The 23,566-nt window shown below is 46.6% G+C and overlaps 1 protein-coding gene across 1 annotated transcript; it reads right to left on the bottom strand.

Moving 5' to 3' along the window:
• On the bottom strand, nt 1-6,317 carry LOC138191262 (uncharacterized). The gene is made up of 6 exons (XM_069137808.1): nt 6,170-6,317; nt 5,957-6,028; nt 3,360-5,567; nt 2,568-3,230; nt 1,520-2,436; nt 1-519 (listed from the first exon to the last, which is right to left on the bottom strand). The coding sequence occupies exons 1-6, from the start codon at nt 6,315-6,317 to the stop codon at nt 1-3; spliced, it is 4,527 nt and encodes a 1,508-aa protein (XP_068993909.1).
• Between the last annotated feature and the right edge of the window lie 17,249 nt (nt 6,318-23,566).

Raw genomic sequence — 23,566 nt, 5'->3', positions numbered from 1 at the left:
TCACAGCTGAACGACTGGAACCCGGTGCGCATTGGTGACCTTTATATCCTTTCGCGGAACGTAGACATAGTGATTATCGTCCGAAGGGAAGATGTTTGATCGGAAACGGCAATTCTCCGGAGTGGATTGCTTCAGGTCGAAAAGCAGATATCCGTGTGGCGCTGCGGTAGCGTCGTGATAGGCCTCTTGAAGAAACCTCGGATCTTCGGGATACACCTGTCTGGCAAGGTGTTGAATTTGGGCACGATCCCGTGGATTTTTGAAGAAGACTATGTAGTTTGCGTTGAGGGAAATATCTCGTTGACCGTTGCCCTTGTGAAAGAGATTTTGTGTTATGTAGAAAACGCTGAGGTTCTTATGATGACAGACCTTGGTAAAAAGATCAACGACGACATTGTTTGAAGCCTCTCGCATCAGATCGTGGATAACCAAAAGTTTCGGTTTTTTGTCACCCTCGTAATCAGCGTGTTGCGGTAACCCCTCGCGGTACTCTATACTCTTGTCCCCGTCGTACAACGGCTACCATTCGTCAAAGTACCATATCACACGACTAAATCTTGTGTCGCACATTGACGTTCCATGACGCAGAAAGTTCTTGACGAAATTTGATTTACCGCGTCCTGATGGCCCGGCTACAATGGCCGAAAACGGATGTTTCCAACGTGTGTCCGTCATCGAACAAGAAGAAGAAGAAGAAGAAGAAGAAGAAGAAGAAGAAGAAGAAGAAGAAGAAGAAGAATCCAGGGATAATGCGGGATCTATAAAAAATTGAAACAATTGAAAACACGTTCTTTTACTACGCTAGCTTGCTCGCGGCGGCGGCGGCGGCGGCGGCGGCGGCACTCCCTTCGTGCGCTGACCATGAGCTTATTCAAGCGCACGCGGAAGCGTAACCGCGCAGGTACGAGCTCATCGGCGCGGTCGCGGTCGAGCTGATTGTGCGTGAGGCACGTACGCCATGAGCTTATTCTTACGCGTGCGCGCAGTGATATCTGCTTGAAAACAGCGCGCCCCGCCGCGGTTTACGAGATGAATTTTTACGAGCAATGCCAGATTTTTTCACAATTTTTCATGCGTAGGGTTTAAGCGTGGTACTAACCTTTATACAGTTTGGCGGGACACATACAAGAGAGTATCTGATGGGTTGGCCTGGCGTCTCGCCGGTTGGAATAACAGGCGGTTGGGGTAAGAATCCCTTCGGTGTCCTCTGTCTGTCCGTCTATTTGTTTGTCTGTCTATCTATCTGTCGCTCAAACGCGCGCGTGGCTTGCCGTCCGGGTGTCTGTACTACCGCAGGGTGAGAAGACGGAAGCTGTGGTGTGCAACTGCTCGGAGTCTGGGATCTTCGTCATCATCCAGTGCGATAACCGTAGGGCAGCGTATCGAAACTCGTGACGCAACAACGCCTTTTCACGTACACCGGTTTACACGTTTTGTACTCGGAGCGCGTCACGACTGCGTGCAGTTCCGTTCGGCGATTGGCGCGATACTCCAAGGGAATGGGTGCAGCGGCTTCTACCACCATCCGCTTGATGGCCACGAAGTTGATTTTCGAGCTCGTTGCGTGATTCAGTGATATGCCTTTCACCTTGCAAATTTCCACCTCTTTACCATTCGGACGTTTAATGATGAATGCATAGAATTTTGGCCCTCCCGAGACGAAAGCGCGTATAAAACTCCCACGGCCGTAAGACGCCAACTCGTCCGTCAGGTCACCAAGAAAGTTACCCGTGGGAGGTTCATACTCGTTTGGCCTTCGGAGGTTTCGGGTATAAATTACTGAATCGGTGTCGTAATAGAGCACGCGCCGATCGAGCTTCTCAAGGAACGAGAAGAGCTTCAGCCGAGCCTGGGCAGTGGTGTACGAGGCAATCACGACGTTTGCCAGCGCTGACGGTTCAACGCTGTGTTGCGCGTGCGACCAACGCACGTACAACACTTCGTCGTTCACGGGCAGCAAACCGGACACCTCGACTTCAGGGTTGGTCAAAAGCTCGAGCAGCTGCCGACGCGTCTTTATAACCTCTGTTTTTACCAGATTCTCGCGTTGCCCGAACTTGCCCCAAAACGAATTTAAGCATAATTTGGAAACTGATCGCATGCCGGGATTCTTAGCAATACGGTCGCGATCTAGCCGTATACCCTCGACCCGCTCATACTCATCAAGGTAGCGCATTCGAGCCGACTCGTCCTCGCATTCAGCAGGCCAGCCGCTTGCCTCTTGCTTAATCTTGAGGAAGGTGTCGATATAGCCGGCGAAGTGCCCACCTTGACGAGTAGTCGGGTCAAACGATGTCACCGTATACGACCAGATCTCGCGTATGCTCCTGATCTTGTATCCCATTTCCACGGCTTTTTTTAATTCGATCGACACCCACGTGCCCTCGAATTCTCGCGCAGCCTCGTCATCATGTCTACACTCGTCCTGTCTACACTCTGACAACATGAGCGGCACAAGGCAAACATGAGTTTGTCATGCATGCGCACCGGCAAAACAGGGTGATAAAGATTGCGAGGCGGTAAAACTCGGCACTTGATGAGCCCCTCAACTCGCGTGATGTCGCAACCGCTCGACCCTGTCAAGAGCTCACACTCCTCTCCAACGTAGACCGTCGGGTGGCCAACAGGGAACCTTCCATTCTTACAGATGAACGGATACAACGAGCAAACATCGACGTATCGTATTTCCTCGTACGCGTTGCCCGTTGCATCTGTTTTCACCTCGTAGTATCGGAAAGCGTTCCCCGTTCGACCACCGTAGAACGCATCACGCGGATTGAGTGCTTCGCTCGTGGCAGTGCCAGCGATCAGCGGGTGTGTTGCCACGTACTCCCTCATCTCCTCGTTCTCCCTCAAGCTCCGATCAAACACGCATTCCCAATGTTCCGTTACGCGGTAACCCAATTCGCGCATACGGCTGATCTTTGCACGAGTTTCCTCGTAACGCCTATCCAACGTCTCGCCGTTGACGCTACGCCTATTGCGGTTGATTCGTAAACATTTACGACAGCCGTGCCAGAAACAACCGTAAAACTCGTAGACGTGTCGCGTACCGTCGCCCGCGACATGGTATCCGTCCACCTTGCGACCCGTCTCCGGAATCCGAAACTCACGTCCGTTTCCGGCATGCCTGATGTCAATACCCAGCTCGCGCTCTTTCACGACCAACCACTCCAGAGCCTTACGAGACTGGGCATCGGCAAGACGATAGCCGCCCGGTGGCAGGATACCTATTCGCTCCGGTTGTAAACAATTTTTACGTCACAGCACCGAACAAGCCGAGGCAATTGTCGTGCTCTCGGTAAAGGGACACACTCTGCCGCACTCCAGAAATACGTCCCTGAATGCTACGCACGCACGTCGCAGAATATCCACGTCCGACCGACAGTACGACAACAATTCCGCGTCAAAGTCGAACAGATGGTCGTTCGCTACAGCCTCGTTGTACCATGAGTAAAACTCTGCTCGCGCATCGCTACTCATGGTATCCGGAGAGTAAAACTTCGCTGCGGGGAGCGGTCCCACGTAACCCACGTTTTCAGGGGTATTGAAAAGGTGGGGAAATACACCTTTCACGGAAGTAGTCGGTAGTCCAAAAGCCTTCGGTAGCGCCGATAATGCCATAGGCATATATGCTAAGGAATCCAGAAATCGGGTGTGACCCGTTTCGAGCATAATGATCTTACTGCCGCTTAGGATGACCTGCGGCGGGTTTCCATCCCGCTCAACCATATGCCGCAGTATGAATTGCGCGTCAAAACCTTTTGCATTGTGCGCAATGCATACGATGCGGGCAAAGTCCTGAACGGGCCGAGTAGCAAAGTCTACCAACTCCTTCACCGGTTCCCTCCTGAAAACAAACTCACGTACGAGCCCGCAAGCGGAACAGCCGTTCGATATATCGGGGTCGTGGATACATTGCGTACACACTTGTTGCGCTACGCACAAGTTCGGCACATGTATGTTTGTCGTCGCGTCACCGTCTACCGTCTCGCATTGCTGCGTTTCGAAATCATAAAAAATGAAGATGTAACGTTTCGGTCTTGTCGCGTCTTTTAGCGGCGTCATGAAGCAGTAGTGATTGTACGGGTTGCAGCGGCACGTGACGCAAAAACGAGTTTCACAAATGTGTGCCCTCCGCGAAAGATTTACGAATCGCTTGCAATTCCGGCATATACGCAGCGTTGCACAAACGGAACGACGCGGACTGAAGGAGCCGATCCTGCGGTGGTACTCCAGACAACCGTTACCGCGGAACACGCGTCTGCAATCGGGACACTCGATTTCGCGAGACTGGCTGTTGCACGGTGGCGATGCGAGGCACTGCGGGCACTTTACGGAACATCGGTGTTCGTACCCGTTGTTGAATTTCCTATTGCAGGGTTGACAGAAAAAGGCCCCTGCTGCCGCCGCGGTTAAATTCACAATTGGGCAATAATGCTGTTCTTCGGGATAATACAGCAGATTCAATCGGTGCCTGACATCGCCTGTTCCGTTTGCTCTCACCACGGCAGTACCGTCGTAAAATGCCGCTTCGCCGGTACCTAGCCTCCCCAACTCGTACACTGTGATGAGGAATCCCTCGCGTGCCAGATAGTTCTGGAACTGTGCGATTTCATGCACTATGCACCCCGTTGGCGGAATCTCGACACCGGCGTTCGCAACAAGATTACGCGCTTCTGCACGCTGGAAACTGGACCTAGCGAATCTCACCATCTCGTAATGCTTGTGCAGAGCGCCACTGCGGTTCGGGCCTCTCTCGGCGTGAGCCTTGGCTACAACGAGGGCACGAGGTAAACACAACCCGTCACTGTTGACAATCTGCACGACGGATTTTTTAAGTACCCCCACGTGCGTGATCGGCTTCGGCTTTCCGCGACCCTCCGGTACTCCAACACTGTGTACCGTCACGGTGAAGACGCTGTCGACGCCAAACTCTGATGCGCTCTGGGCTACGCTGAAAACTGACTTCCAGAGGTCACTGTACCGCGAATCCCTCACCGGCCGGAACGATAACCACGCAGGACCATGATTAAAACTCTCCGCGCTAAACGTGAAACCTATGTAGTCGCTACTCCGACACGTTGCTACGGCATAAGCATGCAGGTCTCTGAACGCGTCCTCCAGCCACTTCACTAGATTAACACCCGATTCAGGGGCCGCGATCTTCATTCGCAACTCACGCCCTGTGACCGCGAATTTACGAATGAATTTCGTTGATTCACCGATAACCGTGAAACGGTTACCCAGTGAATCAGCCCCGTCATCGGGTGCCTGACTTGACTCCTTCTCGCTCGCGGCTTCACTCTCCAGCCCCGATTCTCTCCCCATGTTTCCAGAGTATGCACCCTCTGTCTCGTCGTCGTCAGCATCGTCGTCGAATTCGAACGCCACATCGGAAGCTGTCTGTGTCTCGTCATCGTCATCGGCATCGTCATCGTCTGACTCTAATGTCACGTCAGAATCGTAATTCGGAGCCCTCCGGGCCCTACCCCCGCCGATCTGTATGCCCGAGGTACTGGCGCCCTCGTTCAGGCGAAACGGTCCGACAGTTTGCATGAGACCCCCTGTTGTACATATAAAACAAAAATAAGACTAAACCCCCATGGTAAAGCGTCGTCACTCCGCAAGTATAGTTGAATTTCGCGGTTTTACTAGAAACGCACACCCTAGAGTATCCGCGTGATCAGCTCCCCTAGAAAATATCCTTGTCCATCGCCGGCGGAGTATAACTCATCTGAGTGAATATTCCACTCTCGGGTGTCTGCGGCCACGAGAATATTATCGCCTCATCCATTAGGGATATGGAATAATTGTCTTCTTCTCCTTCTGCTACCGCCGGCTCATGAGCATCGACCGAATCTAATCACCCGCCCCCACCAGAGAAGAAATTGCTCGTGAGTTCATATCAAAATACCTAGTCTGCATTTTTTGTTTTCAAACTTTTCCTATATACCTTGAATTTCCAACACTCCTGACGGACCTGGACGTGACAACACTAAGGTCGACGCCTGTGATGAATCGATTTCTGCAACGGACACAATAACCTTCAGTACATGCGTGAAAAAAGAATTCTAGAACTCTTGGAACACCGCTCACGCACAACGTATTTACACACGGGTACTCCATGATATACGGCATATCGTACAGACAAATCATCTGGACTTACCGTCACGAGCTCCGACAGATATCGGCTCCTCGGCGGTCATATCGTTCACCATCGTCTCATTCACCCCTGCCTCTCCCGCAATCGCCAACTCCTCGCAGGCAGCACAGCCCTCGAGAATAGCTGCCTCGTTCTCACTGGTATCATCCATCATGAATTCTAACACAAGGAAATTTTGATATACCACTCGCGCACAACGTATTTACACGCGACAACTCCCTGCTACGTCACAGTGTACGGACAATCATCCGGACTTACCGTCACGAGCGGTAGAAACCGGGTCCTCGGTGGGCCTCCCCAGCGCTACTCCTTGCGACGCAATCGTCTCATCGGCAACGTCGACGACGATATCGCAATTGAAACAGAATCGTTGTTTTCGCCAACACTGCGATTTTCTAAATGAGAAGATCTCCGGGCCCACAACTATTTATAAGTTCAACAGGTTGGGTTTTGTTTAGGCCAAATGCTATTACAATACGTTACCACGCCGCTTTTTGAGCTAAGTATACGAAATTTTACTATGGTCCGCTAGCGTAAACCTTCCGCGGCGGTTCGCGGTGAGACACCCGCAGCCAGGGTGAAAATAAACCAAAGCTATCCGGACCCAACGCGGAGGCTGCCTGCTCCATATGGCAAAACAAATCTATTGACAGCGATAATCATGGTTTTCTCATAATTAAACAAAGTTGTACAGCGGACGTCATTTAACTTGCATGCCCTAAAGCCTACTTTGATTAACGGGAGAACGGGTATTCGTCGAGACATATGAAATTTAGAGATAAAATAGAAAACGATCCGATGGATTCGCTCGCAATTCCTACCTCAAATCGTGGAGCTGATTCGGCGGTTGGTGACGGTTAGAAACAAGTGTATTTGAGAATAATGTTAATACTCTTTTCATGCGACGTCTATGTATACCGCCATCGATAAACTGCAACTGTTTGTACCACCCTCAGAATAGGAAACGAGTTATAAACCTAATGCATACTGGACCTATGGAGATTGTAGACTCATCTTGAGACATCAAAATGATACAGCCGGCGAGACCCCCCTTTTGTATTCCTTCGTCCACTGAGGCATAACAATCAACATACCGTAAGAGCGTACTTTGGAAAAACAGGGACCAGCCTACCGTCCGACGCAAGGCCCAAACATTGCAAGCATAACACGGTCCATGCTGTATACACCCACAGCTCTTTCCATCATCTTTCTTCTGTTACAATGATTACGTATACGTCCCTCGATAGACTGCAACTGTTTGCACCACCCTAGGGAACGGAAACGAGATATAAACCTAATGCAGACCTACGGAGCTTGTAGACTTATCTTGCGAATACGAAATGATACACCCGGTGAGGCCCCTTTGTATTTCCTCGTCGACCACTAAGGCATAACAAACAACATATCCTATGGCTGTCCGTTGGAAAAGCGGGGACCAGGCTACCGTCCGGCGCAAGGCCCAAACATTACGGGTATAATACGGTCCATGCTGTACACACCCACAACTCTTTTCATCATCTTTTCTGTTGCAATGATTACATATACATCCCTTGATAGACTGCAACTGTTTTGCACCAGCCTCAGAAACGGAAACGAGATATAAACCTAATGCAGACCTACGGAGATTGTAGACTCATCTTGCGACAACGAAATGATACACCCGGTGAGGCCCCTTTGTATTTCCTCGTTGACCACTAAGCCATAACAAACAACATACCCTAAGGCTGTACGTCGGAAAAGCGCGGGCCAGCCTACGAGCCGTCACAAGTCCCAAACATTACGTGTATAACATGATCCATGCTGTATATACCCGTAACCCTTCCCATTATTTTCTTCTCTTGCAATGTCTACGTATACATACCTCGATAGACTGCAACTGTTTGCACCGACCATAGCTCCGAATTCGAGCTCTCAGCCTGATGCAAGTTTGATACTGGCCTATCGAGATCGTTGGGTTTTCTGGCGACATATTTATATTTGTCTTACTCCCCATCGTGGAAACGAAATATAATCAACGGCGTAAGCTTGATATAGTCTGGTAAGGAACGCCTGAATCATACGAGGCATTAGAATTTCGTTAATTCTTTTCAGTCACGCTGCAAACGCCGTTTTGTAGAGTGGGGGGTTACACCCTCTATATTTAAGTGAGATACAAAAGAGCGTCAGTCTTGCGTCAACTACGGAAGAATCCTCACGTGAACTATGGCTACATCCAAATCTTCTGCACCAATGGGCAACGTGAATAAAATGTATAAAACATTTACGAAGGCTTCGAAAAAGACTGAGCAAAATCTGCTATTGTCGACAACGTATAGTCTAAATAATTCTTTTACCAAGAAAATAGTCATCGGTCTCGGTCTACGGCTCGACGATCAGTTTGAACCGGTCATCAAACTCGTCAACAACTCCTCCGGAGGCGTGCGTCTGACACCAGCGGCCTGGTCGCGACTCGCAGATGAGTTGGACAATATCTCCGAATACCTTGACATAGAAGGATACACCGATGCCCAATGGTATTTTAATCGGATTGAGCTTGGTGGCTGCAACGTCGAATTGTCAACAGCACACGGTGAGCGAGCCGTCAGATTTGAAATACCTACGAAATCCGAAGTCACCGAATCAGAAGATAAGGAATCAGACTGCCCAGACTCGGCCACCCAGGATGAGAACTTTCAGTCACCCGCCAAACGCCAGAAAGTGTATCAACCCACCATTGTAATGCAGAAATCCACATTCAACGGACTTAAAGCTATATTTGTGTGTGTCGACGAACGGCTACGAAGGCTTCAGCGTTTAGCCCATTCAGTAAACGAGTGCAAGAAATCATACGTCGCATACATAGCCGAGAAAGTGAATCTGATGCAGCTCAAGGAACCGAGTCTTCATCGCATCAGGCAAATAGCGGAGAAGGAATACGGCGCTGTCCTAGAACACATCGCGTCGTCAGCGAATCCTGCCTTTGCCGAGAATTACCTCCGTATTGTTCTACTTGAAATTACCAGGCTGTTTCCATCATACCTCGCTGCTGAAATCAAGCAGGCCATCGAAACTGAGGACAAAGCCTTAGCCAGCCTCTGAACAAACTATTTCGACACTACCATCATTAAGCATCGGGATAACCTCCTGTCCGCTATTTCGCAATGAAGACCAAGGGCACCGTACAACTCGAAATTAATCAAGAGGAAATATCAGACGTATGTGTTACCCTGAGAATTTTTTCATGTGAAGAGACTCGGATCAACACGGCTACACCCCGCCAAGCGAACGCAGATGCTGTAGATGAACCATTGTACGTGCCCGAAGAACAGCCTTATCCATGGGTGGTACTGTCTATACTCGTGATTGCTATAATTATTATAAGTATAGTGGTGATGTGGGGCGCTGTAACTATAACAAATAAAAACATCCTGCTCCAACAACAAGCAAACAAATAGTAATAACCATGTACGTATTTGCACCTGTGTTAACCGAATAAACCTGCGAGGATGAGATTTGATTTTTCTACGCAATCCACCATTGTGTTCTGTTTCCTCACCCACCCACCCTGATGCTCGTACATCTAAGTATGCCTATAGTCTTGCATTAAGAAAGAGAGAGAGTGACCAGGTCTATACTTTCCAAGCGCATGTAAACCTTAAGATAAACACTGACGGCTGGGTAAGGTCAGTGACACGAGCACCCGACACAGAGAGAGCAGGGATGGAGAAAGAACGAGAGCCAGGGTGGAGGACCTGTAACCCCAAACGTCCAAGCCGCAGAGTTCGCTTCGTGAACGGAGGTAGCGGGGCCAGATGGGTAAGTGGCCCCAGAATCGGCCGCACGGCCAGGGGCACCAGAGTAAGGGGATCGTCCCATGGTCAGGGTGCACAGGCCCAGAGGCCATCCCGTAGAGTCCGGAATCTGATTCGCGGTCAACGGTACCCGGGGTAAGGGGTCGTCACACGATATTCAGCACGTGGCGAGGGGGTCGCGGGCGAAGGGCTGACGAGCCGCGGAACTTCGAGGCGGAAAAACCGCTCCTTGGTAAGGGGTTGTCGGAGAGGGGTGGTCGTCCGGAGAAGCTTCTCGAATAAAATACCTCCTAGACGAGGGGCTGCGGGTGAAGGGGAAGGGGCCCAAAATTTGCTCCTTGGCGAGGGACGGCGGGGAAGGGGATGGCGTCCCAAAATTCGCTTCACGGCGAGGGGTGGCGGGGGAAGGGGATGGCGTCCCAAAATTCGCTTCGTGGCGAGGGGCGGCCGGGGAAGGGGATGGCGTCCCAAAATTCGCTCCGCGGCCAGGGGCGGCGGGGGAAGGGGATGGCGTCCCAAAATTCGCTCCTAGGCGAGGGGCGGCGGGGGAAGGGGATGGCGTCCCAAAGTCACTCCTAAGCGAGGGGCGGCGGGGGAAGGGGATGGCGTCCCAAAATTCGCTCCTAGGCGAGGGGCGGCGGGGGAAGGGGATGGCGTCCCATGGTCAGGGTGCACAGGCCCAGAGGCCATCCCGTAGAGTCCGGAATCTGATTCGCGGTCAACGGTACCCGGGGTAAGGGGTCGTCACACGATATTCAACATGTGGCGAGGGGGTCGCGGGCGAAGGGCTGACGAGCCGCGGAACTTCGAGGCGGAAAAACCGCTCCTTGGTAAGGGGTTGCCGGAGAGGGGTGGTCGTCCGGAGAAGCTTCTAGAATAAAATACCTCCTAGACGAGGGGCTGCGGGTGAAGGGGAAGGGGCCCAAAATTTGCTCCTTGGCGAGGGACGGCGGGGAAGGGGATGGCGTCCCAAAATTCGCTTCGTGGCGAGGGGTGGCGGGGGAAGGGGATGGCGTCTCAAAATTCGCTTCGTGGTGAGGGGCGGCCGGGGAAGGGGATGGCGTCCCAAAATTCGCTCCGCGGCCAGGGGCGGCGGGGGAAGGGGATGACGTCCCAAAATTCGCTCCTAGGCGAGGGGCGGCGGGGGAAGGGGATGGCGTCCCAAAGTCACTCCTAAGCGAGGGGTGGCGGGGGAAGGGGATGGCGTCCCAAAATTCGCTCCTAGGCGAGGGGCGGCGGGGGAAGGGGATGGCGTCCCAAAGTCACTCCTCGGCGAGGGGCGGCGGGGGAAGGGGATGGCGTCTCAAAGTCACTCCTAGGCGAGGGGCGGCGGGGGAAGGGGAAGGCGCCCCAAAGTCACTCCTAGGCGAGGGGCTGGCGCCGGAGAGGGGTGCGAGGGGGGTTTGTTGTGACGCCCCAAAGTGCCCCTATACTACTTACGTCTGATATTATTTCATGATTGTTTCCCTCAATCTTAACATTTTTCAACATACCTACTAGTTTATTTACAATTTTCTTGCGATTTTCTAAACCGATATCAGAACAAACCATTTCAACGTTTCCAAAATGCTTTTGTTTTAAACTCAACGGAATAATGGACATTGCGGCACCCGAATCAATTTCCATTTTAATATTACAATTGTTTATTTTCACATTCATCAATTGTGGCTCGACGTATTGCTTATTCGAAGCATATCCAGTCATATTACATATTCCAAAATTCTCCGTATTTGAACACAAACCGCTAATATCGCGCGACACACTATCGTCGTCACATTCTGTCTCAAATTCATCGCGAGTATTGACATAGCCTACGCGACTTTGTTTACTTTGTGTATACGAACGATTTTCTCTACATACCTTGTCTACGTGACCTCACTCACCGCATTTATTATATACCAAAGAGTCTCGAAACCAACATTTATTTCTTCTATGATTTAGCATACCGCAACTGAAGCATCTTTGATTGTTGTTTTGTCTCCGTTGTTCGGGTTGTCGATTCGGCCATCGTCGTCCTGACGATGGTCCACCTCGTCCACGTCCTCGCAGATAGTTCTGTTGCCCGTAGTCTTTATCTCTGTTTCGTTTAGGTGAGTTTTTTTTGTAGGTCTATCTTGTGTACTTCTTCTTGTACTCTTTCTGGTACTAATTTTAGAACACCTTTTTCTGCTTATTCAAAGGCTAATGCTTTTGTCAACGACATTTTTAATGTAGGTTTCTCTATCTTCAATAATTCAGCCTTTATGCCTCTGCTTCTTAATCCACAAACGAACTGATCTAATATTTGGTCGTCAGCTTGGCCATCAGGAAACTTGCAGTCGATGGCAAGTGTTTGAAGAACAGCAACATATTCACTCATTGATTCTTTTTCTGCCTGCACTCTGTGTTGAAATTCATTACGATTTACTAAATATGAGGCAAGAGGTTTGATATATTCTTTCACGACTTTTACAATAGCGTCAAATTCTTATTCTTCTGGCTTGTTTGGTTTACAAACTTTGGCTATGATTTCGTAAGTCTCTGCACTAACTTTCCTGAACATGATTGCTCACTGTTTCTTTTTATCGATTACGTCATTAGCCAGGAAATATTATTCTAGTCTGTCTATAAAATTCTCCCAACAGTCTTTTTTTATATCAGAATCCAAATTACCTGATATCTTCATTTTTCTCTCTGTTCCGACTCTGCTATTTTCTGATTCTTCTTTGTTTCGTATATTTTCCCACGTTATGATTGTTTCTTCTTCCCCTTCATCGATCCTTGTCTTTACATATTCGCGTAACTCTCGACGAAGCTCGTTGACTATAGTTAGACTTTTTGTTTTAATGCCATTGGCTTGGCAAACTTCAATTGATATATCCTTACTTGAATTTTGGATCTAAGATGTGCCTATTGGCATTTGGTTTATTCCTCGTCGCCAGCTTTTCTATATGCTCGGCATGTGAAAGGGTATCAAAGAATTAGAGAATATCAAGACGTGCGCCTTGTTACAAGGCGGAGGAGCAACTGTCTTTGTTCGACGCTGGTCATCTTGAGCTTACACATATATACTGTAACGCTAAATTCTGTTACCCTCAAATGAGGACTTACCGTTGACACTTTGGCGCGATTCTCCACTTATTCCAAATATTGAACTATGAAAAAATCAATTACGTTGGGCGCCAGACGCGTTAGCGTCGATTTTCACTCAATAATACGAATCAATAAAAATAACACGAAACCGTACAAAAAATAACTAGAGAACCCGTTGTATGGCTGGCTATGCTCAGGTACATACACGAACTGGTAGAGTAGCGGTATTCAAGGCAGCTAACAATAATTACAGAATTTAGGAAAATAATGAAATAAAGAGTAAACTCAAGTCAGCGAAAAATGAACAGGTCAATCAGTCATATATTGTCGAGTAGGTTACAGGGTTGAGACAGGCAAGTGAAATGGTATTGACAGCGGTAGTTAATAAAGTAAGCAATAATTATTCAGAAACATTTCTGTAGAATAGAATTAAACAGTAGCTTCAAAACGAGAGACGGTAGTCGACAGAGAAAAATAAACGTAGGTTGGGAGAAGCGATATAATGCAAGAATTTACTTGAAACAACACGTCACTGGGCGACGTGATCTCACCCAAGTTGCAAATGACGCTACGAAAATTATTATTCTGTTAATTAAAGACGAGAGTGAGAACTTTATTGCAATCAGTAGAAAACAAAGTACCGATAGCTCGGTAGATAATACGACGAATTTACCGTAGATTATAACCAGTATGAAAGATTGACATTCATTAACAATTTACACAATCGGTAGCGTAAACGATCGACCAGATAATTTTCGGTAGAGTTATTCATAAACGATACAATCAATAATTTATAATAATTACGGATCTGAAGAATCAAACCATGAATTCCTAAACATAACTTTCGAGAGAATACAAAATACAAAATTATGAGAAAGTGAGAATTTCGGAGAGTTCACAAAATGAAGAAATACACTAAATACACCGCAGTACAAAAGAATCAAGAATAATAGGCAGAAATTAAATTTTATGAGATACAGCGAAGAGAATAACAAGCAAAAATAATATAGGGTTGCCAATAGCAATATAAAAAGGTGCGGTAATATTTAGAGGCTGATTCTACGCTTGGTTATACTCCAAGGAACTCGATATACGATACAATAGGCATGAAATAAATAGAAAAAATGTAATAAGCAATAACAGAAATGAAATATAAGGCACACTACTATTACCCAAAATTATGAAACGAAAGGTAAAGCCAATAGGGCTCAAAATATGATAGAGACTACAGAAGCAGACTAATAGAAATTCATAGATAACCAGGAAATTCATAAATGTAAAAGTATTAATTATTCGGCAGTTACGAGGTCGCTCAGACACGAAAATTATTAATTACTGAAATCATGTAGTCGCACACGCACGGCGGCTTACTGCAACTCTAATCCGTGGACCATGATTTACACAAAACTGGCATCGCACAATGCAACCAAAGTCGATAAATAAAATAAGAATAGGAATAGAAATTATGAGCAACTTCGTAACGATACAATACAAAGGCAAAAGCCTTACCTTATTAGATGATCTCAGGCACACAACACTGAGTTTAATTTAAATAGAATAATCGAGAGAATACGGATAACTCTGAGTTGTCGCTCAGTGGGTCAAGTGTAGAATAGACGGAGGTCGGAGTTCGGTTCGCTGATCTCGCCGTTGTCATGAGGTGATTTTTCTTCCCTTTGATTGGTTGGTTGACTCCCACCGCAAATAGGCCATCCCCCTGTGGCGAATATCGGTTACGGCGTGGTCATGCGTTTTCGAAGATGACCGCTAGATGTGGCGAAATGTGCTGCTCGCAATTTCGTCATTGACACTAACTCGTACGATTTAATAGCTGCTTCAGTTTACTGACCAGGTTGCCTATCATCGGGGACTTCTTTGACAGAGGTATACACAGTGTGCCTTTCGGTCAAAGTTACCGAGTGGGGAGTGCCGTCTCATTGTTTACTTCCACCGGCTTTTGTACAGGCAGTAGCCGGCTGCCTATACCCGAGGTCATGCAGTCAGACGGTTGGCTAAATCGTGGACCATGAACCACAAAATTAGTCCTTGCCGACAGGAAGGCTGCGTCGATCCTAGGAACGATGGCTTTATCAATCTGGACGTAGTGGTTTGGGGTCGGCCCGGCACCAGGCCGGTAAGTCGGAACATGGTAGGCTACGGTCTGCCCTTCACGCCATCCCTACGGCATCCGATAAAGCAGGCGGGCTGGTTCCTCCTTGAGGAGCGGTGCCCTCGACTGTCGGGAGGATTTTTATCTCCCTGTTCACCGGCAGTCGAGGCGATACGGAAGGTTCGGGTGGATGCTACCCCAGTAGCAAAAGAAGTGCACCAAGGTAGCCAGTATAGTCTGATTAGACCGTCGGTAGGCGAAGTCGTCGAGAGCTAGAAACGGTAGCTATCGGTCCCTCGGTGGTCGGGATCTTTGTCGTCCAAGTACCTTATTAGCGTGCGCCGAAGCACGAAATACAGAATTTACAAAGAAAGAATTGGTTAAAAGTAGTTATTGCTAATTCTGTATCGAGTTCGGTTGGAGTACCGCGCTGAGGACGCGTTTCCTGAAGATAAATAACTGGTGTGTGCCTTTGTGACGGGCGACTCTAAAACGCCGCGTCACAATACATATACATAGGTGGCGCTTGGACTACGCATACCGCTCACACACATACACTACAGATACAAAGCAAGATAAACCAAATGAAAGAAAACTATTACAGTTAAACTTGGATTATAGCATTGAAAATACAATGAACAACTAAAATTGTATTACGGATGCTTGCGAAACATTCTGCTTATCAATCTGTGTTATTATTATGCTCACTTGTTGGGCTGAACTTCAAAACTTCTACCATGACAGGCGTGGTAGATTGCCGCGATGCTCCAAGCGATACCTATTCCTAAGAAGACGTTCACTGCATTGCTTCCAGTCACGTTGCCTACGCTTGCATCGGCGTATTTATCCTGGCAGGCAGCCACTTTGCTGGCAAAGGTATCTGAAATGATTATACAGTTGATCAGTCGAGCAAGTATCACTTGCGAACTTCATGTGATACCATTAATGAATTATGTAACAGAACAGTTTCTTTGAAGAATTGAACATAAGCCTTTATCGAAACCGCCCGGTCCGAGCTACGCAGTAATCGCTACGATAACCCGTTGCGAGGCGAAAAGCGATTTTAAGATTGTCGCGTCCGCGCACCCTTGGATTCAGAGAGGACAGGGGGGCCTGCGAGCAGCTTTTGCCTTCTGCCGGGGGACAGGCAGTTAGTCAAAAATAACACGAAAACGACGTGCTCGTAAATCAGAGAGTCAAGTGCCTCGTCGGTTTAGAGTGGGATAGAGAGCAGCGTGTCAGCTAAGTTGAACAATTTGGACAGTTAAATAATTAGTGACAACATCTGCGGAGATTACTACCTACACGATATAACGTGAATAAACACCTATACTCTTCATATATACCGTTCTGCATCACGAGTTTTGATTGTTCCCTCTTGCTCTTCAGCACATCCCTTAAAACTATCAGTAGTATAGAGACGAGAGTTCTGGAACAGAAAATGGCGGCTTACTGACGAAGGAGCCCCGATTCTTGCCTTACCGACAGTCGGTATGTTACCCGTTAGGGGTAAGCCTTGCCTTCAATAGTGTTACGGACGGAAGCGTTATCATAGATGACGCCACCTTTATTTTTGCTCGATTTTACCGACAAACAGTTTGATAATGAGATTTTTGCGTTGTCAGATGAGCAGACAGTTGGATTGTTTTACCGTCGGATGAGCAGACATTTCAAATTTTTGCCTTCAGATGGCAGACATTTTACCGACGGAATCATCACCGATAAGAGCATTAACATAGATGGCACCAGTAGTCACTGTTTTACTGATCGGCTCTGTTGCACGCTCCATATCCACCGCAAGATGGTGTTACCTTCAACCTTCCCGCCAGGTGGTGTTACTGCACAAAAGTGTTGCCGCAGGTTTGTCGCATGTGCCCCCCCCCCGTTATTGGTCAATCGACGTTCTTTCAATCGACTCTGCATTGTTTCCCATGCTCGTCGCCAGATAGCTACTTTTTATCATGTAGTTGGGTGAAATAAAATGTTTCCAATAATAATGGTTGGATGCTTTGATTAGGCATGTTTTTTATTCATAAGCAATCACATCGTGTTTTCAGTTTCCACGTGGTAATGGTAATAGATTATCTTATTTTGAATTGAACGTCTAATTCCAAAATTGACTTACACTAATTTCTTTACCGTGCCACTAATCGGGCTGTAGTCGACAATACGATCGTGCTAGATAATGCAACAGACTGAAGTGTTTATGGGAAATTCCATGCTTGCTCCAAATTTCAATCGAATATCCACCAGTCCGGTTTTCGACAATTCATTCTGTTTCGAGCAATCGATAACGATGAGGGGAGCTTGGGTTATAAATTCACGCTTTGACAGCAAAGGTTCAGCTTCTGTATTGTAGTAGGCTGTTTGAAACTGGACATACATGTCATAGAGAATGGCGTACTGATTATTGGGTATATCAAGATTCAAATTACCTTAGGAATAACACTGCGAGTTGAGGAAGAGTTTCACATCTCTGATTAGGCAATGATCAAATTCGCTGGCATTTTTTCTAGGGACCGTTTTTCCTTGAAGTTTGAAATTCAAGATCGACATATCTCGGCTTCTCCAACTGTGTTGATGTTTTGACCGCTAACACATATCTCGTCGTTGACAGGAGGATTGGATACACGTGCGTTTCCCAAGAACGGAAATTCCGAATCCGATGGCCGAATCCTTGACAATGTAGTCGAGCAGCTGGATTTTCGGTTTATCGGCCAGTTTAATGTAGAGCAGCAACCGGTCGATTTTTCTTTAGGGTTATTTTGAAGTTTTCCGTAGGCAGGGTCTGAATGAAAGCATTCAAATCGGCGTTGGAACGTGTGAGAGTCAACTCATGTTTAGCGTTGATGACGACTCGATGATAATCCTCGGCGAAGCCTAGCACATAATTCAACGGTAGAACAGAGTCGAAATTTCGAGAAGCATTGGTCAGTTCGGTATCACCACTCAACCAAGCGGTGTTCTCCAGACTAGAATGCTGATCTGGACTCAAGGATAAGTGACCTTTCATAATGCTGGCGATACCAACATTGTTATTTCGATCAATCTCCACACCGCTCAACTCGTAGCGACCTTCCTCAAACAAATGACAAACAACCATATTGATCAATTTCATAGTCGCCACCGCAGTTACACCATTATCCTTTATAATTTTTCCGTGAATGTGGTGAGAGCCTTCAATGGGCAGTAGACACAAGTCTTGACGTGGAACAACAATATGGATTTCATAGTTGTTCTGGAAGGTGGATGATGCAAACGGCTGATGAGCATGAATCTCAGAATGCGCAATCGATTCACCGAATGCCACGGGTTTTTGTACTCTCATTATTTTTTCCATGGTAACACGCATAGGATGCAGCGAACACGAATTCTTATTTTCCAAAATTTCCACGTAATCGAAGACCTAGGCTCTGGAGAAACCGAACCTTCAGAGGTGTCAGCCTTGTTGGCGATGCAAGCTTCGCCAGAGGTGCCGGACGACTGATGATTTTTGACCATGACGTCTCACTTTTATAACCTTCGCCCAACTTTTTCGTTTCGAACACGATTCCCATTATTTGAGAGATTTCACGTGTAAACGCACAGTTATCGTTTTTCCGCAAAAATTGATCAACTCGTTGTCTTGATCGACTATTCACAGCTGTAAATGATGTATCGACTGTCCGGCAATTGGTGGATAAATGACGTTGGCAGGCACTTCAACAATCTTGTATCCTGATGGAATGGTAGGGAAAAATTCATGAATCGTGTGAGCCTGATGGTCGTTTATGTACGCGCCTATGGTTATGTTGCACTCAACGCGTAAAGTATTAACTTGCAGTGTGGCCACCGGTAATTCTGATTTATGAATTACAAGTTCGAGAACATAGTTTTTCTTCAGTGATAATTCGATTGGGGGGAAATATTGAGCCTTCAGTACGGAGGATGTGCCTGACATTGTCAACGTTAACGATTCTGAAAATAATAATGCTTGTTCATGTGACACTCATCTTTTTATAGCTGTCCGCTAAGAAAGTTGAAGCACAAGTGGCCGCAAATCACAGTACTATATTCTTGATAGCTCTTATGATTGTATTTTACTCTATCAACACCGAGATATTTCATCAAATCTTTAGGTGGTTTCAAACCACCGAAACTATCGAAATACTCAACGTGATCGCCATTTTTCTTATACGCAACCCAATGTGATCCTGGACCACTTTTATCATCAAGATTAATAATTGCAGATTCTCGAATTTTCGGCCCTTATTTCGGTAAATCATTCCACATGAAAACACCTCGGAAATTTGAAATTTCCATATTTTTAGCATATTCGCGAAAATCAATATCGGTGAGAGCTCGGTATGGAAGCTTTGTTTTTTTCCTGCCGATCGTAAATACAGACCCATGCCGCTGTGATAGGGACTCAGGTATAATCCCTTGCCTGGCGCAATCGCCTCCATTGATGCATTGTGCTACTTGGTTAAGTTCAAGCGATGTTTGTTGGTGCTAGCTTCGTTGACCGCTTTAGCTATACCCGCGGCACCACCCACTAGAGCCCCAGTAGCGCTTTGACCGGCCAGAATTTGAATGAGGAGCCGTAGGATACCGCCAATTTTATCGAGCACAGGTATAACGCGAGTCACACGAACATTATTTTCATTCCCACACGCGGCCGCACGAGTACCCGCTAACGCCGACTCGACAGCTTTGTAACACGGTCGCATGGCGATCTTTTTAGCTGTGATGATGGATATAAGATTTACTGTCCCCTTCCGCTGTGGATTTCTTCTTTGCAGTCGCTCCAAATTTTGACCGCTTCACAGCTAAGTTCATTACGAGTTTGCATTTAGCTTTCATGGTGTTGGTGACTCCCCAGGCTACAGCTTTTTCACCCACACTACTGTCCTTAGCCAAGATGCGATTCCACGCCTTCTCAGTGAGCACTTTGTTAACAAGATTTCTCGCTGCGATATCCTGATTCTTTCTGTATACAATATCGTGGTCTTCACATCCAGCGTCCAGCAGATTGATTCCCAGATCGCCATGTGCCAACCTCTTGGTCAATTTCATTCGGGGTTCGCAATACTGATGCGCCGGCACGTGCGATTCAACCGGGACATGATTGACCATTTTATTTAGCAAACCTCCACCGCGACTCTTCCACGTCTTCATGGTCGAGCAACAACCAATGAGAGTTCCATAAAAGAATGAATTCATGTGCTGTCGTTATAGTTCTCGTTGTCATGTTAACCAAGAATTGTGAGATTTCAAGATCAGCCTGGTGAACTGGCGGTCGCGAATTTCGACAAAATGGTTCGGCGTGGAAAGAGGAAGATAGAAAACAACATGGTAAATTGATGCCAAATACCATGAGAGCAATTTTTTATGGACCATCCAATTGCGGTGGAACTAACGCTCTCCTCTCACTCATCAACTACGGCAATGGATTGCGATTCGAAAATGTCTACGTCTATTCGAAATCTCTCGTCCAGCCAACGTATCAGTTTTTGCAAAAGTTACTAGAACCCAAAAGCCATAGGTCACTTCCCGTTTGGCGAGAATGAGGAAGTTGTAAAACCGAAAGATGCGCACCCCAACTCTATTATGATTTTCGACGATGTGGCGTGTGAAAAGAAGGATAATATCAAAACATACCTCAGCATGGGCACGTATCGTAATGTCGATAGCTTTTATCTACGTCAAACGTATGGGCGTTTTCCAAAACACCTCGTGCGTGACAATGCAAACTTATTGGTGTTGTTTCGGCAGGATCAAATGAATCTGAAACGTATCTACAACGATCAAGTGAACACCGACATGACGTACCAGCAATTTGAAGATTTGTGCTCGGCATGCTGGAATGACGGTAGTTACAGTTTCACTGTAATTGACAAGGATAGCGAAATCAATTGAGAAAGATACAGGAAAGATTTGAACTGCTTTATAAGCATGAACCAACGCAAACTTGCACAGTTTCATTGCAGCAATCAAGTCGCCAACATGAAGAGTACCAAGATTCGTAAGCATAGCGATACATTGGGTGAAATATCGAAAGCATACGTCGGAAGTACAAGATAATCAAGTTGGACAAAGACACGGCTGAACAGGTTATGCGAGAGGTGTTCAAGCCTTTAGTAATGCCGTTGCAAGAATTAGTGGATACTTCGAAGCAGCAAGACAAGCAGCATATTAGACAAGAAATCAAAACGGAACCATCGAATGTTATAGTAAAAAAAAAAGAAAAAAAGGTGACGAGAGTACCAGGGATGACGATGAGGAAGATGAAGATATGGATGAAGGGAATTTTATGGATGCAAATGATAAAACACTGAGATTTTGTAAAATTTCTACCACAAGCACGCCAGTAAAGAAAACAACGGCTTCTGTAGCGCGATATTTGAAAATGTTCAGCACAAGCAAAAAGAGGGATTTTAATACTGAATACGGTGTTCGAAAGTTGACAAATGGTATCACGATCGGTGACACGCGAATCAATTTGATCGATAGTCCAATCAACGTAGGGGATAAAAGTTATGAGAGAATGCCAGGATTACTTGAATTATTGTTTAAAAAATCATCTGATTCATTTATTGTGAATGACGCAGCCAAGAATAATTACATAAAAATTGTAACGATAACAAATGCGCATCGGAAACGTTACTAAGCCGATGGAAGTCTTAGAGATGATTTAAAAAGTGCAAAGTATAGAAATTTCATTGCACAACACGTTGGCTCGCCGAAAAAATCAGGTAAAGGCTTACCCGACTATAAGATTGCGCGAAAGGAGGGCGAGATGTCGATTACGTCTACTGGGATGATCCAAATGAAATTGTAGATCGTCTCCGACTGCTCATGGCGTCACAGGCTGCAGGCAATACCAGCCATTCCAACGAAATAGTCTCCATTATTGAGGAGTTGCGAGAGGCTGGAATCGTTTATTAGCGGCGTGTAAACATGAAATCATCATTTGTTCAGTGACCGTCCAGTGATGAGCATAGACATATTCGGGCGACACTCGGAGCGTGGTGGGGGTAAAAAATTTATTCGAGGGCCTCCGGGTGTTGGATTCAAAACCACCAGCGACAATCAGTATGATTTGGACGGTAAACGATTATGTAACATAGCTGATCCGCACCACTCCACCGACGCCGTTTCCCTAAAAGTTCTCAATACTGCTTTACAGTCTATGGCTGTGGATATTGTGGATACTCTTCAATCAAATTTTGAGAGTTTCGCGCATAATCACAACGAGGAGTTGAAACAGCTACGCATAAATAACAAAATCATTGAAAATACGTTAAATCGCATCGAACGTATTGAGAAGCAGGCAACACCAACGTTGTAACAGACCAGATGGGAATGAGTATCGATTGAGGAACCAGAGTGGTTGGACAGCAATTCGAAAAATTTATAGGTGAAGAGTTGGAAACAATAAAGACTGCAATAGCTGCCGAACTTCACAGACAAGCTCGACGCAAATATCCGCGCCGATTCGTAGATGTACGCGGACTGGATGAGACCTGGTAAGCTGATCTCGTCGATATGACTGCATACAGCTCGTGCAACAAGGGATACAAATACCTACTAACAATCATCGATATATTTTCCAAGTACGCGTGGGCGGTGCCGATAAAGTCCAAGAGTGGGAAAGATGTAGCCGCTGCCATGAAATCTGTACTGATCCAGAGTCGTATACCTACACATCTGAACATTGATCAAGGCAAAGAATTTTACAACAGCGAATTCAAAGCCCTTAGGAAGCATCACAATATCAACATGTATTCGACATTTAGCAACTCAAAGGCGTCGATATGCGAACGTTTCGATCGAACATTGAAGAATAATATGTGGAAGCGGTTTACTCTGCAAGGATCGTACGAGTGGATTAATATTTTGGATGATTTAATGAAGTCCTACAACAACACCAAACATCGCACGATTCGGATGAAACCGGAGGATGTTAGCACGGAGAATGAAAAACAGCTGTATCGTAGCGTGTACAAGCCTCGGCAAATCAAACGAAGTGATCGAGCGCGGAAATTCAGTGTAGGCGATTGAGTTCGAATCAGCAAGTACAAGAATGTATTCGAAAAAGGCTATACACCCAATTGGACGACAGAAATATTCACCGTGAGTGAGGTGAAAACTACCAATTTACCCACCTACAAACTGACCAATTATCAAGATCATCCCATCGAGGGGGGCTTCTACGAGGAAGAGCTTGCGAAAGTGAAATATTCCGACGGCTACCTTGTCGAGGAAGTATTACGCAAACGGGGGAATCTGTTCTATATAAAGTGGTTGGGTCTTGATAATTCGCACAATAGTTGGATAAATGAAACAGACATGTAACATAATTTGTATGTATATTCCGAATTACAATAAAAGATTTTGAATATACAAATATTTCCATATTTTATCTCCTTAGTACGCACATGTATC

This window comes from Neodiprion pinetum, chromosome 7 (assembly GCF_021155775.2).
Source record: "Neodiprion pinetum isolate iyNeoPine1 chromosome 7, iyNeoPine1.2, whole genome shotgun sequence".
NCBI classification, from domain to species: Eukaryota; Metazoa; Arthropoda; class Insecta; order Hymenoptera; family Diprionidae; genus Neodiprion; species Neodiprion pinetum.
The sequence above is the reverse complement of the archived record's forward strand: the minus strand, read 5'-3'. Positions and strand labels throughout refer to the sequence as shown.

Excerpts from the sequence above, each read along its gene's own strand:
- LOC138191262 (XM_069137808.1), bottom strand. The coding sequence starts at position 6,317 with ATGGATGATACCAGTGAGAACGAGGCAGCTATTCTCGAGGGCTGTGCT. Across the intron at positions 5,568-5,956 it reads AGGAGTGTTGGAAATTCAAG|GGGGTCTCATGCAAACTGTC; the intron begins GTATATAGGAAA and ends TATGTACAACAG. Across the intron at positions 520-1,519 it reads TGGCCATCAAGCGGATGGTG|CCGTTGTACGACGGGGACAA; the intron begins GTAGAAGCCGCT and ends GACGAATGGTAG.